General features: G+C 43.9%; 1 protein-coding gene and 1 long non-coding RNA gene across 4 annotated transcripts; both read right to left on the reverse strand.

The window, feature by feature from the left end:
- Nucleotides 1–8: 8 nt before the first annotated feature.
- LOC121233455 lies at nt 9–6,448 on the reverse strand. Of its 3 annotated transcripts, none has more exons than XR_005932901.1 (3): nt 6,089–6,448; nt 5,024–5,376; nt 9–1,222 (listed from the first exon to the last, which is right to left on the reverse strand). It is a non-coding gene; the product is annotated as an uncharacterized LOC121233455 (long non-coding RNA). The 3 variants fall into 3 exon arrangements; XR_005932900.1 differs by having other exon boundaries at nt 5,941–6,448; XR_005932902.1 differs by lacking the exons at nt 5,024–5,376; nt 6,089–6,448 and adding exons at nt 4,035–4,098; nt 4,510–5,017.
- Nucleotides 6,449–6,756: 308 nt separating this feature from the next.
- LOC115343646 lies at nt 6,757–13,244 on the reverse strand. Its single transcript, XM_030019858.2, is given in 7 exon segments — nt 6,757–8,294; nt 10,082–10,154; nt 10,810–10,837; nt 11,074–11,115; nt 11,118–11,627; nt 12,875–13,005; nt 13,135–13,244. Coding segments are annotated over 7 exon segments (927 nt in total). The 3' UTR covers nt 6,757–8,261.
- Nucleotides 13,245–17,921: the final 4,677 nt, after the last annotated feature.

Raw genomic sequence — 17,921 nt, forward strand, 5'->3', positions numbered from 1 at the left:
GCTGAGAAAACAGTCACTATATCACTATAATAATATTACATGATTTCATCAACACATTTCTGTCTCAAGGGGCCCAGTTCTATTTTATTTTCTAGTAACACATTACCTATCTAATTCCTGTCTCTGACTTAAGAGATGAGCAACATACAATTTCTTCAATGTCTACTTATCACATGAGGAAGTCAACAAACCTCTTTTCACAGTTACAAGCAGTTTTCAAAGACGTGACAGTTCGCTCCAGTCATCAACTGACCCTGAACAAGTTGGAAAATATAAAAGGATCAATAAATGTGAGAAAGACCTTTGGTATTAGGGAACCCAGACAAACTGGTGCAGCTTTCTTCCCTATTGATTCAAAGAGAATGCTGTTTCACTGCTGCTTATATGGATAATCCACAAATTATTTGCTATTCTTTTTAGCCAAAGGGCTAAGGCAGTACCATCAGCAACTTCATAATATACCCTGAAACAAGAATCAGATATTACAGCTCCAAGTCTGAGGAAAGAGCATCAATGATTAAGACAGCTGTAACATGGAAGGCATGGTAAGTGGCAGTTGTATAAGGCCCTAGCAATTTATCAGGGCTCTCTTTCAAATGCTGGCATTTTCTGTGACTTTGATTTTGCCTATTATTATGAGATCATTACATCACCTATCACACAAGTGTAACTTTGTTAACTTTGAAATAAAAGCTGCTAGACAATATACAACACAAAGTGAGACAAGCGAGGGAAGTACACAGTGATTTCACAGGCAATCTGGAATTGGGCACCTGACTTTAATTCCTGACTTTGAAAACCTCTCTCCAAATGATTTACCATCTTTCACTAAGATCCAGCAGCAGTTCTCTCCTGTGCCTCATGCTCTTCTTTAGTCATCCAAAGCCCACGGAGCTGCACTGCAAGCTTGAAGACCAGTATGCCAGCTTCATGTCCTATTTCTGTCACCTAGTTTTTATGTACCGTTTCTCGCTAATCAAAAGGCCCAGTGATTCCTCATCACACATCACACTTGAGTTAGTACATCCAAGCATTATTTTTGCAGCACTACATTTACACGGATTAGCTGTTGAACCCTCCAGATGAGGTACTGCTTTTCAAGAAGGGTGTAGTATAACTGGTGAGAGTCTACAGTAAGTCCAAGAGGGTGCTCAATGATGTACAAAAGTCTGACTTCAAAGTATAAATTGAAAAACAGCTGCTTAACCTGGAAAGGGCAATACTGAAGAGAAATAACAATGTTTAAACTCTAAAAGGTAGCTATAAAGAAAAACTTTTGTGTAAATCCACTGCACACAGGACACGGAATCATGGGGCTTAAATTACAACCTGAAAAACTTAGGGTATGTAGCAATCTTTGCAACAGTAGTAATAATTACAGGAAATGTTTAAGAATAAATTAGGCAAGCATTTGTCAAGAATGATACAGAAAGTTGATCATTCACCTCTAGAATGAGAGCAATACTAGACTATCTTTAAAGGTTCTTCTTTCCCCATTGCTGTCCCTCTGTGTATTTCTACCCTCACCAAACACAAGCATCATCCCCAGCTGTGCACTTACATTATATCTGCATATGCACATGTCTACATATGCAAATTTATTTCTTTGTTACACACAGTTGAAGGAGATTACTCATAGGTAAGCCAATTTACATAAACAGCATTTGAAAGTTAAACACCTCAGCTTCTTGCAAAACGTTAGCCCAACAGAACACCGGGAGCGGTATGTAATCCTTATTCCAAAACTGTGTTCTCTTAAATCTTATGAAAACCATTTCTAATATAAAGCCTAACTTGTCTATTTTCTGACATTCCCCTTCTCTGTCATTAGGTACTTATTAGATAGTAAAACAACTGACTGGGGGCAAACACCATAACTAGCAAAATAGCTGACTTCTGTAGCAGTTGCATATCATGTCTGAATAAATGTGAGTTTAGTAGGTATACAGGTAGATACACATTCATAAATGCACAAGAACTGAAAGGAGTAATCTGTAACTGGTAGACTAAGAACACTGCAATAGGATGCAGTGTAAATCAACATGCATCTATAGGGAAGGGAAGTACAGAAACATTCTTCTGGATTAAAAAAAAAAAAATACACAGCAATGGTAGGAAAAGGTACTTGGAACGTGTCACTTTCAATTCACTGAAAGAATGCCTGCAACAGCAGTAAGAACACTGGCAAACTACCTTCTCTGTTCCGCAGTGCCTTGAAACCAATATGCATTGTCTGTTGCCAGTTGCCATTAGCAAACAAAGGCACTGCGATCAGTAGAAGTGTGTAGGACACCAAAAATGAAACTTTTTAATATGTCACATACAAGATCCTCATTCTCAGTACAGTCTACAAGGTTACACAATTGTAAAATAATTTGTGAGAATGAGAATCCTGAAGTTTGCCTTGGGTTAAAAAAGTTTTAAAATTCCGTTTTGTTTTGAGTTTTTTTCCAAGGGTTTTAGAAATAAAAGCATCTTGGTAAAGTGATTTTCACACACTGCACAGACACACACAGTGTTTTTCCCACTGTGAGAGGAGTATAAAAATACTCTTATCTATATGTTAGACAAGAGTGACCAAGGTCACAGGAGAATATGTACTTTTCCACTAATTACAAGGAACGGGCCAGGTGCTTTGTGCCTCCTATGCAGCCGGAGCATGCAGTTGCCTGGTAACTTGTTCTGAGCTATTGCATTTTAATCACACATACATGTAGGAATACCAAGCTGACCGCTTAGGTTTATCAGCCAAAATAGTTTACAGCAACACAATAGTTTATAGCAATTCAGTAAGTTTAACACTGAATTTAGGTATGTGTTTATATGGTTTGATGAACAGAACTTTTATAAATGAAAAGGAAACAACAGAAGTTATTTATATGTGACTTTAGAGCATACAAAAGGTATAGTCTACAAACCAAGTATCAATTATTAGCAATATTTATCTATTCAAAGGGCATCATGTAATGTTTCAGACTCAACAAGCATAAACTGACAGACTGTTATGATTTGAAAATTTTACAAAAGTTCTAATAGTGTACCCAAAACGGAGGTGTTTCAGTGTTCAGGCTAGACTCATTGTCTCCAGTAAATACATATCTTAATTCTAACACAGGATAAAAACTGATTTATAAATTTCCTCTTGTAAAAATGAAACTGTTCCAATTACACTGTTCACTCCTATTTAAAATCTTAAATAGTGCAAATAAGAAGTAACTTTAACCAATCCCTCCCACCCAGCTACAAACCATGACCATATACAGTCCTTGCAGACTACACAAGACCCTGTTTCATTCCAGCCATATCATTAGCATAAGCTGTGCAAACCCATTTAAATCAACAGGTTTTTCAGGCATAAAAGCAGAATCCAACAGCAGTTAAACCACTTCTTACAATTGACAATGTAATACTTCCATCACTGATGATAGCACCATAACAAAAAAGAATGGGTCTTTATTGTCCTTAATGAACTTGAGGGGCTGCAAGAAACCAGTGAAGTTACGAGCGTGGATTCTGTAAGGTCACTATCAGCATAATTTCCAGATCAAAGATCCAGCCTCCTGTTAAGATCATCAAATATAATTTTGATTTCAGAGGACAAGTCATCACAACACTATGTTAGGTAGAGTATAAAACCTTATCATCAGATTCTCAGCTAGTTTCAGTCAATGTATTCTGTGTATTCTGCTGAAGTCAATGAAACCAAACACACTACCATACGACAGAGATATTTCAGTAAGCCTCAGACCTGGAAAACTATCTTGAAAAATGTCCATAACTTTTAACACAAATTCTCTGCATTTCCCACGATCTCTCAACACTAAGCAGTAGTAAGACCCTAACATTTACTTGCAACATATTTCTTGCATAACATTAAATTTTATTTTAATTTTAAAAGGGGCAACTAATAAATAAGATTTTTGCAGCTACTCACAAAAATCAATAAGCAAATACATCTGTTCCAAGATTTAAATTACTTGTATAATTTAAAGACTATCAAAGCTCTATAAAGTAAAATAGATACATTTACCTACTAATGTAGGAAACTACAGACAAACTTCAGGAAATGACCAAAGGTGCAGAGGATAGGCTAATAGGCTAAGGTAGAAAAATAAAAAAAAAAAAACAAACCAGGAGTTCTATGGAAAAATGAGTGAGCAGCCCACAGCACTGGCAGACAACAGACTTTTTATCCTCACTTCCTCCACCCCTTCCTCTTCTTTCTCTTCCCCCCCCCCTCCTTTTTTTTAAAGGAAATAATTTTTCTATTGTGAAACATATTGTCAGTGATGCAGTTGAAGCCAAAAGTTTAAATCAGTTCAGGAGAGGACTAGCCAAATTCTAAGACATGTGCCAACACAACTGCTGTAGAAAGGATCTGTATCATGGTGAAATGCAAACAGCTACTCTGATAATGACACATTATTATTCACTAAATTTGCCTTTTACCCTGTTGTATAGTTACTAATGTTGAAAAGAGTCACTGCTGTGCAAGAAACTAAAACTTACGGTGCTTTATGCTTGGAGAGAACTGTGGCCCATCAGCTCATGGCTGTGAAGTCTTACAACTTAACACGTTTCAGTTGCACACCAAAAAGTTCTCAGGTGGACTGCTGACTGTATTCAATAGTCACAGCTGATGTAGGAGCATATGATAAACTTTATTTATTTGCCTTTAACCGATGCTCCAAATATTTTAAAGTCATTCTTAAAGTAGGTTACCGGTTTGATTACCCTTCATACAAAATCCTCCTTCAAATGTAGGTTTCTCTTCAGATTTAAGGCATGAGCAGAAATCACACCTGCATAATCACTGAAATCAGTGCGTATTTTTCAATAAACTTTAGCAGCATCAGAATTTGTCCTCAAGTACCGTTCATAAAGCAAATGCTTCATTCTTCAAAACTTTTTTTGGCAAATGTTAGTAATGCTGTACCACAGACTCTCACGCCCAGTCACACATGTTCTTCCTGAGACTGTTATGCAGCTTAGTATTTTAAAAATCACCATCCTAACTGTGTACCTGATACTGGTTCTCCCCTTTTTAAAGTCTGATGTTAAGGAAAAGCTGCAAGTACTACAAAACCAGGCAGACTTGCTTGTTCTTGCCAAAGAGAAAAAGGTTAAGCATTATTAAAAAATAAGACTATTGCCTATCTCTAAGTATCCATAAAGCTATGAACATGAACTGTATGGTGGCTCGTTAGCATCAATATTTGAACACAGGCATGCAAAATGTCCTTCAGTTAAATTCCAAACTCTATGAATTAATTGGTGGGCAATTCCCCAAGGATAAGACATCTATTAAAAGCCAACAGTAAGCCAGAAATCTCTTTCCATTTCATATGGTAAAAAAAATAAAAAATACAGTGAATCCTGAAAAAAGAAATAGATATTAGACAGGGAAAGCCTATATAGTTATAGGACAAGTAACAAAACATTTAGTGTTTTATTTTTTTCTTTATGTCATCACAATAGTTAGACAAACATGGAAACATTTGCAACAGCAATACTTGGGTTACTTTAAAATCTTGGTAACACTGAAATACAGGTCAGCAAAAACTAATGATGTGGGGAGGGCACTTTAGGTCTTATTATTTTCATACACATTCACACACACACACGTATCTATATACACACGCACACTCCACAACTCCAAAGAGCTATCTTAACTATGTCTGCAAGTAAACTGAAATAGTAGGCAGAAAGGAACCATATCCATACTAAGACAGTTAGCTGTGTCGTAAAACTGAACATCACTGCAACCAGTGCCATCTTAAAGAAGAAAAAAAACAACCAAAAAAACTGAAAGGAACCATCACTGTGCATGTCATAAGCATGAAGTTATTTTAACCTGATGACTACTCTGCTCTAAACTTTAAGCATCATTAAGTTTTTATGTATTTTTAAAATCTAAGGTTATTATTTTAAATGACCTACTTGTAGTGGCAGCCTAAGTAGCATTCTGGAGAACACCACAGTGTCCACAACTTGTACAGGACACTGCAGTATGATTAAGCACTACATTTCTAGGGGAGGAAAACCAAAAAACACTACCACTCATTTATTCAATTGAAAAGCTTATTACCTGCACTTCCAAAGAAACAGGCTACAGGAATACTGAATGCAAAGTAAACCAGACCCATCTGGAATACTTTGACTTCTCAGCTCCAAGTTACACATCTTTCATTTCATATTTTAATGAATTAACAGCATTTGGATGCACAGAAACTGTCTTTACAGTGATGTCTGCAGACCTCCGAGTCATAAGTTAAAATGTCTTCCTAAAATATAACAGTTTTAGCACTTCCTCTCAAAGGAGTGAAAAATCCACAACCAGGGAAGGAGGAAGTGACACAATACTAAGGTTTTTTTCCAGAGATAACAAAATCCTGAGAGAACAAGATGTTTGTGCCATCAGAATAAAAATCCCCAAAGAAACAAAAGAGTTTACCTTTCTATTTGAAAAGTTACTTTTGAGTCAAGATCTGCTCTTTTTCTCTCCCAAGCATGAAATCTCTCTTCAGCTTAAGACTGTCTTCTACTGCAGTAGAAATTTAGTGCACACACTGGAACCTGTATAGAAACTTATTAAAAAAAAAAAACCAATACAATAGTACTACAGTGGCTAGAAATCTTTTAAGTATTCTGATGAAAAGACTCAAGTTATTTCTAGGAAATAAAGTGTTCGGGGCCAAAGCCAACAGATGATGTTCATGTAAGGTTTAAAAAAAATTTTATTTATTTTTTTTTTTCAAATTGATGTATTGAAAAAAGCTGGAGAAGGAAGTGGGGACAGAAATGAAAAACCATTCAGGGAGTCAGTGGTATGGATTGTCACCATGCAATCTAAATATTGTAACTGCAGATCACGTAGTCAGAACAAGTGAGTCAAAAGTAGCACACTCCCTGGGAGAGGGGTGGGAGTCTCTTTCCCCTTGTATTTCAAGCCAAGACCCAACTAGCAGAAGGCAGCTTTTCTGTCAGATAAAGCAAGGCAAAAGGATCAAGTACAGCAACTTCCTTGCAGCCTCTTGCTCCTGAGCGCCCTTCTTCAACTCTTTCTTTCTTATTCTGGTGATGGGAAGGCAAAGCATGTTCTGTTCCTGTGAGCCCATACTGCTTGTCCCTATAGTAACAGCAGGCACCTGTGATTCCTCTCCAAAGACATTTACACACAGAAATCAGTTGAGTAGTGTGTTACGGAAGCATAAGCTGCAGTGGACATAATTTAGAATCAGTTATTTTTTTGTCCATCATGACAAAATAAAACCAGCAATTTCTTACTTTATAGAAATTCTCCTGAAGTAGTACTTGCCCCCAATAGCTGTCAAGTTTTTGTATCACAGGAGAACAAATGCAGCCAAAAGAACGTTTTCTCTAAAATGACTACTCAGAACTACACAAGCAGGCAGGCACAGGCAGCTCCCAATTTAATTAAGTATATGTATACAGCACCACTTAGTGGTGCAAGCAGAGTCACCACTGACAGGAATGAGAAGTTTGAACACCAACCTTCCTGCCCCGGCCCCCCGGACATGAACGATGTCTGGTCTGTCTGTCCTCACTCGCCAAATACCACTACAATGCCTTTACTATAAGAAAGTACATCTGCCAAGCAAAACAAGTCCAAGAGTGCTGAACCTCAAGGCCAGCAGAACCAACGGCTGCTGAGCATCAAACAGATGCATCCACTTTGAAGAGCTTTCAGAATTCTACAGCACTCTACCACATGGTTTCTGGTGACACAGCCTGAAGCAGTGTTTAAACAAATGATGCAGCTTAGTATCTGCCTGTACTGCAAAGAATAGCAATCTCTTGGCTCACGATTTGAGTTTTATATAGACTTGGGCCATAAACAAATGCAATAGATGTAGAAAAACTGAAGACTGACAGCAACTGGAACGTAACTATTATTTTTCCACTCCATCAACCAGCTGGAAAACTAACTCACTCGTGCACTTACATAACAGAACACAAAGAGAACAAAAAAAAAAGGCTTTTATTCAGAACAAATTAGTGTGTCTTTACAAGAAAGTAATGATTTCAACTTACTAAATCAGCATTATCATTAGCGATGCACCTTTCCTGAAGGGGAAATCCTTCTCTTATATCAAATGTCAATTCCAAGAGTCTGTAAACAAAACAAACAAACAACCCACACCAAAACCCACCCACACCATTACCCCAAAAGCTCTGTTTAGATTACACACACACACACATATAAAAAACATGTCTTCACAGATGACAACTGTATCAATTTATACTTCAGGTCCTTCTCCTCCAGGAACCCCCTATAAAAGAAGACAACAATTTTGCGTTTGTGCCATAGATCTGAGTTTTACAAACCCATACATGACAGTTCTTGCTTTACAACATTTTAGCAGACGGAGACTTCACTGGTAGACCACAAAAGCGGTTTTTCGATTCAGTATTATCTTCCTCTCCCAACAGAGGAAGTCAGTTATTGCCACAGAAGCATAGGACAGAAAGAATCTCCAAAATACAAAGAAAGTTTAACAAAACACAAAGGAGTTCCTAGATAACAAACATTTTGGTTTTTGTCTTTGGTATTCACCTCAAGGAAATGATTCTGTCTAGAAACACTACAGCTCATTTTTAAAAGGACAAAGAACATCCTTCCTTTCGTGAATAATTTCTCCAATTGCTGATTCCTCCCCAGACTGTCACTATACTGGGAAGTTGGTTTCCTCTTTCCAACTTCTGTCGTTAAGCAGAGCTCAAAAACTAATACAGAGCCTGAACCCTTCCACAGGCAGCAGGGACTAATTTTCCTGGGAAGAAAGTAAAGAACTGAACAACAGAAAAAGAAATACAAAAGGAAAAACATGAGTGAGGGAAAAAAAGAAGAGGATAACCATTGCTTTTACTGGTACATTCTTAATAATTAGCTGAGCACTTCTAAAGAGGAAGAACTTCACTGCTTTCAGGACCGAAGTAAGAAAAAGTCTAAAGCATAGTCTTCCTGACATGGGAAGATGTGTCCGCAAGAGAGACACAAGATCTGATACAGAAACCTATCTCTGTCTCGCTGAAAATTTGCACTATAAGCATCACCAGCTTCTGCTTCAAGGGCAGTATACCACCAGCTTAACTGGATGGTAGTAATTTTACCCCATACAAGAAGTCAGAACATGCACTATCCTTTAAGGAGGCAGAACAATAACCAAAGCAGAAGAAGGCTTAGAAATTAAGTCAAGACAGCACTTGCTCAGACACACAATGAGGAGGTGCAAGGTGGGTAAGAGAGCAAAATGGAGATTGTTCCTCGTTCACACAGAGCTGACTTCGACTCAAGTTGGTCTTCCTCTCCTCTTCCCACAAAATTAGGAATGCTTTTACATAGGAAGTTCCGACTTTGTAGCCATCTATGCTGACAAGCAAAAAACTATTCTAGGTCTGCTTTTGTGGTATTTAGGAAGTTGCAGAATTCGGCTTAGGGATGCATAATCACAGTATTTAATTACTGTTTCAGTACTGATCTACATACACCAGCAGATAACAAACTAAAAATCATAGTGCTTCTGATTTGGTATAATCCAACAGACCTCCAGATTTTTTTCAGAGCATGTAAAGGTACAGCTCTCTGGGCATCACATGGTAATCATAACTGCCAAATGACTTGACGAGCTTGTAAGCATCCAAACTGCTGCAAACACATCTATACATACAATAATGGATAAAGTGTAGATGCATTCCACCTACATGCTTATGCAGGCAAACACTCATGAGTTAAAAGCCACTGTATGAACCAGCTTACGGAGTGCTTAACAAAGCCAGTGATTCCCTTGCACACCTGAAGACCAGAAAAACATTCACCAAAATAAAGTTAGGGACATGCTTTTTTTTTTTTTTTTTTTTAAACTGTAACATGTACTAAGACAGCAAGATCACTTTTCTAGCATCGTTCATACACACATATGCCCCGGAAGCTACTTGAAAGTACCTTGTGTAATGGAATTGTCTGGAAAGCTCAGCTTAAAGTAGTTGAGCTCAGTTACTGATCGATTTACAGGTACAGAAAATAAATGCATGCAGCATTTTAACAATGATGACTTACCATTGTTATGTTATTTCCATTTAGCAAAATCTGGTCTAGCTTTGTGATTTTTCTGCCCTCAGATGGAATCTCACTGAAGCAGCATTAGAAAAAGTAAGTAAGAACACATAACCAGGGGCAACGATTCCAGTTTTGATTACAGAACTGACATAAATCTCTACATTAAGATGACAGTTGTTGGAACTAACAAATAAATTGGCCACACTGCAGCCTGATCTTGATAAATTGACCACCTGGGTAAAGAAAGCTATCTGGCAACTAAAAAGATCCATTGTACTTTTCTGCTCAGTACACATAAAGATACAGATTCACCCTCTAAATCTTGGCAATTTCTTGAATACCACCAATACTCAGAACAGGTTTCAAATAGCAACGTGGCATGACAAAGTAATAAATACTTATCCTTAAGTCTGCTAACTTTTAAAATCTTTGCCTAGACCTTAAGGAAATGTAAAAGCAAACAAACTACTGGAAAGTTCAATACACAATCCACGCAAAGTTAAGGCTACAAAGTAGGAACCTCATTACAAGTATAAATCATGCAACAGCTACTCTGTGACATGGCTGTGCTGAATAGACCACCCTCTATAGTTTAAGTCCAAGGTACAAACCATTCAGCTGGCAAGTATTCAAAAAATATAAAAACACTTTGCTTACAGATCTTACACAGTATTTTTCCTCAGGAAACCAAACGTTGAATAGGAACAGGAGGCAGAAACAATACTTACAATTCTGTAACGTCTTCTAACACCATATCTGAAAATCCAGTTTCAAGGAAAATAAGGCCCCAAATTTAAAAATAAAACTATTTAAAGTTATATCCATGTCACACTGAGCTGTGATTTTACCTGTAAGATAAAAAAATCAGAATAATACAACTGATCCGTACAAAAAGGCTCTCCTATCCGGTGAACTCAAACCTCTCAAAAGCAGTAACATAATTGAGCTGGAGCATAAACTGGACAGCCTTAAACACCTCCATCAAAGGATACGGACAAAGTCATCAAATCCTAGAAGTGTTCCAACAATTTCTTATCAGTCTTCATCACAATATGAACGCGTGGACCTATGCATTTGTCCACAAATTCTGTAGACTGAAAGGCACAAGAGATTGCTTTATAGAACATACATTTTTCGAGCAAAAACCTTAACATTGTGGCGGCAAAAAAAGTAATTGCCGCGGGCACTGGTAAAAACCACAAAAAGAAGGGGGAAAAAAAAGAGACAGGAAAAAATACATTGAAAAACCCGCTTCCTCGCACGCTTAACTGCTGCCGGTACCTCCACAAGTTTCTGGGGCCGCAGGAACACGTTCCCTCCACCGAGAGCACCTCGGTGTCGCCGGTCCGCAGCACATCACCGCGGGTCTGCCGAGCGCCACAGCTCGTCCCCAGCCGGCCTTTGCAAACCTCGGCCCGGAGCCGCTCCCCCGCTCGCTGCCCGCGCCGGAGACCGGGACGCCCCAGCGCCTCTCCGCCGCCGCGGGCAGGGGCCGCGCCGCTGACAGGCCCGGCCGCGGCTCCCGAGCGGCGGGAAGCCCCGCGGCCTCACGCAGACGCCTGACTGACGAGACCGGAGGGCCGCCCCGCCCGCAGCCCCGGCCCCTCAGCCCCGGCCCGGTGAGGATTTTTCCCTTGTCGGCCAAGAACGCCGGACGCTGCGGCCGGACCCGCGCACTTCACCCCGGCTGCGAAGGCGACGGGCTTCGCCGCCCGCCGCCGCGCCGAAGCGGGGGGGCGGCGCGGCGCGGCCCGGCCCCTCCCCGCTGGCCCCCCTCGCCCCATCCAGCCGCTCGCCCTCCCTCGCATCCCGCCGCCTCCGCACAGACCGGCACCCCCGGGCTGCCCGAGGAAACCCTCGCCTCACGGGCGCCGCCCGCCGCCTCCTCACAGACCGGCACCCCCGGGCTGCCCGAGGAAACCCTCGCCTCACGGGAGCCGCCACCTCCGCACAGCCCCGCACCTCCGGGGTGAGCTGAGCTGATTGGCTGAGCTCCAATCTCCGCAGAAACCTCTGCCCTGACACCGGAGTCTCTTAAAACAGTTTCTGACCTCTTTTGGCACGTTTTCTACTCGCCTCCCTGTTGTGGTTTAACCCCAGCCAGCAACTAGGCACCACGCAGCCGCTCACTCACTCCCCCCCACCCAGTGGGATGGGGGAGAAAATCGGGAAAAGAAGTAAAACTCGTGGGTTGAGATAAGAACGGTTTCATAGAACAGAAAAGAAGAAACTAATAATGATAATGATAACACTAATAAAATGACAACAGCAATAATAAAAGGATTGGAATGTACAAATTACGCACAGTGCAATTGCTTACCACCTGCCGATCAACACCCAGTTAGTCCCCGAGAGGTGATCCCCTGCCCCCACTTTATACACTAGATGTGCCGTCCCATGGTATGGCATACCCCGTTGGCCAGTTTGGGTCAGGTGCCCTGGCTCTGTCCTGTGCCAATTTCTTGTACCCCTACAGCTTTCTCGCTGGCTGGGCTTGAGAAGCTGAAAAATCCTTGACTTTAGGCTAAACACTACTTAAAAACATCAGTGTTATCGCATACTGAACTCAAAACATAGCACCATACCAGCTACTAGGAAGACAATTAACTCTATCCCAGCTGAAACCAGGACACTCCCTCATTGCTGGGGAGCTGTGACATCTGCCTCCACCTGTGGAAGTCCCACCCAGCAGTCCCACCCAGCAGTCCCACCATAGCTCTATACCCTCCCCTTCCTGAAAATTTTTGCTTCCCATTTTTGGGGGGTCCTAATTTCCCCTTGAGCCAAGGGTACTGGAGGTCCTGTCCACACAGAGTCCACAGCTACTGACCCCATTGCCACTGAAGCTGTCATCATCTTTGCTGTTGTTATTGATACTGCCGGCATTCTGAAAGAAGTTTGGCTGAGTCCTTGGCTGAGTCTTCCTGAAAACACAAACCCCACTACTTAGACGTTTGTGTGAGACAGACACCTCTGCCTCCAGTTGAAACCTCACTTTCCCTCTCTGTGTCTATTCCCACGCACCATGGTACCTAGGGAAAAGCTCATCTTACCTGAGAAGCTGCCATGATGCATCCCAGCACCAGAAGATGGAGTCAGGAACATAACACAAATTTGCTCCTCCGTTGCTCTTTCCTCGGATTGGGGTACCTGTGCCCTTCATGTTGGCGCTCTACAGGATGCTGAACCTGAGGCTGGATTTACAAGGAACAGCCAGATCCTGCCACCTCAGCCCTGTCTGAGCCAAGCCCTGATATATCCCCACCGGGTTTCTTGGTACTGCCAGTCTCTGCCATGGCTTATCACTTATCACCCTCTCTACCACTCCCTTTTGCCTCTGCCTCAACTTTGTTTTCTCTTCATCCACGTTCTCCAGTTTCTCAGGGACGCAAGCTTTTGGCTCTGAGATTTCAAGGCCACGCCAATGAATTGCCACAGTCCCCAGTCAGTGGCTCATAAGTGAGGCTCTTCCTGTTGTCCTGCTATGGGTCTTCCAGGGAAGGACTTTTCTCTGTGCCCTAGTGGGATTTCCACTGTTCCAACTTGTGCACATGGGGAAACTTAAGACCAGAGTAGGATCTTCCTGAAGTACAGGGTGTAGGGCCTTGTAGTGTTCACCATGATTGAGCTCCTGCCAGGCATGGACAGAGCTGCTGCAACCCCAGACAAGGCATGAACCATGGTGCATGAGAACATGAAGGGCTTCTTATTCCATTGGGGTGACTGCCCCATTCCAGAGCTGAACTGAAGTCCCACAGGCAGTGAGGCATGGGGCGAGGGCAAGTGTGAGAGCACTGACTCCTACCTTGTTCCATCTCCTCAGCCTCAAGTTCTGTCACTCCTCCTGAAGCTGGGGTAAGAAGTGAGGCATCCAGGTACCTAAACCCATGTGGAGAGAGAACTCGGGCATTCTGCCCCTCCCCTTGACAGCAGTAGTGAGTGATTAGAGCCAGTCAAAAATTCACCCTGCTGGGAGGACACTAAGAACTTTGGCATTATTGTGATGATTGATAAGCTTTGATTCCCTTTGTGATTCCCTGTTTCCCAGTGGAGGAACTCCACTGCCCTGATTCTCAATGGAGGGGTCATGGCTGAGCCAGAGTCACTGGGGAGTGGTGGAGTGTCGTGGTCAAATGGGGAACTGCAGCAAAGTCTTGGACACATCCCCCTTTTCACAGCAGAGCCTACAGTCCCCGCGGTGCCTCTCACAGCAGAATCAGCAGAACCAGCAGAACCAACACCTTCTCAGCTTCCTCCAGGCTCCCTGCAGGTGAAGGAGAGACATTGGTGACACTCCAAGGAGGGGAGAACAGAAGAAGGAGCTGGGATGAGGCTGGGAGCCAGAACGCCTGTGTTCCCACCTCAGTGCCAGGTAGGTAGTACGAAAGGTCTAGGAGGCCAGATGCCTGCCTATAGGGCCATGACTTGATCTGCTGGGTCCATGAGCCCACAGGATGGGACACAGACTTGATCATGTTGACACTATTATTCACAGGGGATTTCTGTGTTCCCCTACCACGCTGGGGAGATGTGCCCTCTGACCAGAGGAAGAGGAAGAGGAGAAGAAGGAAGAGGAAGAGGAGACACAGGGCCAAGAGTCTCCCCTCCATGTTTGGCTCTGAGCAGAGCTGATGGGAACCGGAGCTTTGACCAGATGTCTGCACGGGGCTGCTCCTGTCCACCCATAGGGAACTTCCTAACCTGAGCAGGGCCCTTGCCTAATGTGCTAGGCACTTCACATAGGTCCAGCAGGCATTGTATATGTAAGCCATGAGGTTTGTGCCTCTCTGCGTGTGCGTGCGCACGTGCGTGCACAAGGTCGGTATGTGCGACCATGGGATTGTGCGGCTGTGTCTCTTTGTGTGAGAAACGGGGTGCGTATAATGGTGTGTAATCACAACAGGGGGGGTGTGTACAGGGAGTGTGTTCAACGTGGTTTGTGGGTGTACACGTGCAATGAGTGTGTGTGAAACTGTGAGTACACACGAGTATGTGTGTGTTCGTGCACGCCATGGTGTGTACCCAACAGTAAGCATGTGCAGTGGTGTGTGTGTATACACATCCATGTGTGTTTCTGTGGGTTTGTGTCCCCATTTGTCCATGTCTCCCCCTACCCCCAAACATGATTACCCTGTAATTGTTTTCCTCTCCCTGGCCTGCTGCATCAGGGAGTGATTGGCAACGTGTCCAGGGCCTGGGACTGAGATTCATTCAGCTGGAAACCAGGAACCCTGGAGATCTCAGGTAATGGGCAGTGGAAGGATAAGGGGAGAGAATCATCATCACTGGGAATAGTCTTACTAGGGCCGGTGTGGAGGAGAACCTTGCTAGCACTGGTTGGGCACATATGATGCCCAGGGGAGAGGGGATCTCACTCCTGTCACTCTCTGGGGCACTATGCACACCCTACAGGCAGAGGGGTCAAAGGGGACTGAGTGCCTGAATGCCGGGGTCCTCTTCCCTTCTATGGGGAGATTCCAGGGCTTAGTGGAATCGAAGTGAGGGAATGGGGGAGCAGCCTGGGTGCCCAAGCTGTACTGGAGGGATTAAAGCCCCATGTGTGAGGAATTAAAGGTCTTGCTTTTGTGATAATTGTGCCTGTCTTATAAGTGGGGAGGGTGTTTTGCTGACACCCAAAGATGTCTCCTGGGGCAGAGCCCCCTGCTGTGGACATCACTCTGGTCCTACATTCTGTCATGCCAAAGACAATAGTGATTAACAGCCAGAAATGAAATCTCTTTGGATGAAGGCTGAGAACAGGACCCAGGTATCTGGCTTCTCAGTACCTCCTTCCCTTTCTGTATCGCTGTGGTTATCTGCTCCATGCCCAGAGCCAGAAAGAATCCAGATGTTGGAGTTACTGTTCCTTTTATGCCCAGCCCCATACTTCTTTCCCGATGGAGAGGTGATGCACCTGATTTGAGGTGGAGTGCAGACAACCTTCCCATCTAGTGCTGGGCAGTTTATTTGTCCCATAAGCAAACCCCAGGAAAGAGAATGCACAGTTGGACGGGTGCAGTTGAGATTTTGACCACGCGGTAGGACCATTAACTGCTGAAAGAGCAGGACTCTCTGCCGCTCTGTGTCCATGTCACGACCGCCCTCACGTCCCCAGTCTGCACCCAGCTCCTCCAAAGTGTGCAGAGGGGCTTCCAGCCCTGGCTCAGCAGGCATCCACATAAGATCCCCCAGCCAAGAGGGGGATGTATGCTCACCTGCCATGTCAATACCATTGGTACATTAAAAGCCACCCCCCAACACTTTCCCCAGAAGTGATTGTGGGAGGCTTTTCATTCATCTGGCTGTAAACCCCCTCCTCCTCAGGGAAACCAACATCCAGGCATGCCTTGCTCTAATTCCCCAAATCCACTGCCCTCCGAGGAATAAAAGGTGTCTGGGCCGCTACCCTGGCTCTAATCTGCAGATACACCTGGCTTCCCAGAAGTAGGCTGAGAAAGCCAGCATTAAGGCAGTCCTTCCAACTCCTAGATCCACAAAATCCTCAGAGAAAAGAAGAAAAATAGCCTCTTCACTGCAGCATGAAGTAAATAAACTTGGGGGACACAAGAGGCCAGTTCTCCCGGGGTCAATGGAAAGGAGGGGTGGATGCAACATATCTGAGGATTTTCCATGTGCACAGCTGAAACACCCATGGCTCAAGCAGGGATGTATCCCATTTATGTCAGTTCCTCCCCATTTCTCATCCCCAAAAGACAAACTCGGGCCTCTGCCTTCTCCATGTGTAGCTCCCCACTCCCTTCAGCATGGAGCTGTGAGGCTCTGGGTTTGTGGAGAACCACAGATGGGAAACCAAGGCTACTAACGGTGACCACAGAGAACAGACCAACTTGGAGGGGGTGAGGAGGGCTGATGCGCAATTTCTACATTTGAATTTGCTGGGAACTTTGTGGGAGTCACAAGCTTGCAAACCACAACCCCAGCTATCTAAGACATGGGCTTATCACGATCACAAACCTCCAGGAGGAGGCAACCCAGGAATTACCTTGAGCCAAATGCAGGGGCAGTCTCCCCACCTGCCCTGTATTGGCAGGCATTGGGGTCTATGGTTTAAAGGGGTGAGGGAGGCAACAGGAGCTAAATTGTGAGTTGTCCCCACCCACAGCAGGAGATGTCCCAGGTGAGCCATGGGATGGCCCTGGTGACCAGGATGAGAAACACCTGGAGAAGTTTCAGAAGGGATTGTTGGGACCTCCACTGTTTCCTAGCATCTGGTCTGGCCCACCCACTGCATCCCCTGATGCTTGCCTCAAGACAAGAGGGCTGCCCTGACTTGCCTACTCTTCTTTATCTCCAGTGCTGCTGAATAGCTGGATAGTGGAAGTCCCCGGGGGAATCTGATGCTCAGGTGTATTTTCACAGGCCACCAAGGACAGAAGCTGAGAAATCCTTCATGGATTGTGATGCATAGGCCTGGTCAGGTGTGCTCCAGTTCATGCTGTAGGTGTGGCGAGAGGGAGATGCTGTCTGGCACACAAGTGTGCAACACCAGTGTCCACCTGTGGATCCAGCATCTCCTGCTTAGTACCTGCGTGCAGTTTTTCTCATGCCTTTTGGTGAGCTTTCTTCCTCAGAGAAACAGCGAGTTGGGTGACACCCCGCCAGCCTTCTCCTTCCCAGCACCATGAGGCAGAAGTACCACCAGGGATCCTAGCCCATTTCCTCCTGCTTCTCCTTCCCTGTCGCCAGGTAGAGCTCCAGGCACAGAGTCCGACAGTTCCTATGAGGAGGGAGAGGTGCTGCCAGCAGGGCTCAGCATGGTGGAGACCTCTGTCATTTGTTGCCTGGGTTCCTGTCACCCTTGCCACTCTCCCAGCTGTTC

The sequence above is a fragment of the Aquila chrysaetos genome, chromosome 7, assembly GCF_900496995.4.
Source record: "Aquila chrysaetos chrysaetos chromosome 7, bAquChr1.4, whole genome shotgun sequence".
Classification (NCBI taxonomy): Eukaryota; Metazoa; Chordata; class Aves; order Accipitriformes; family Accipitridae; genus Aquila; species Aquila chrysaetos.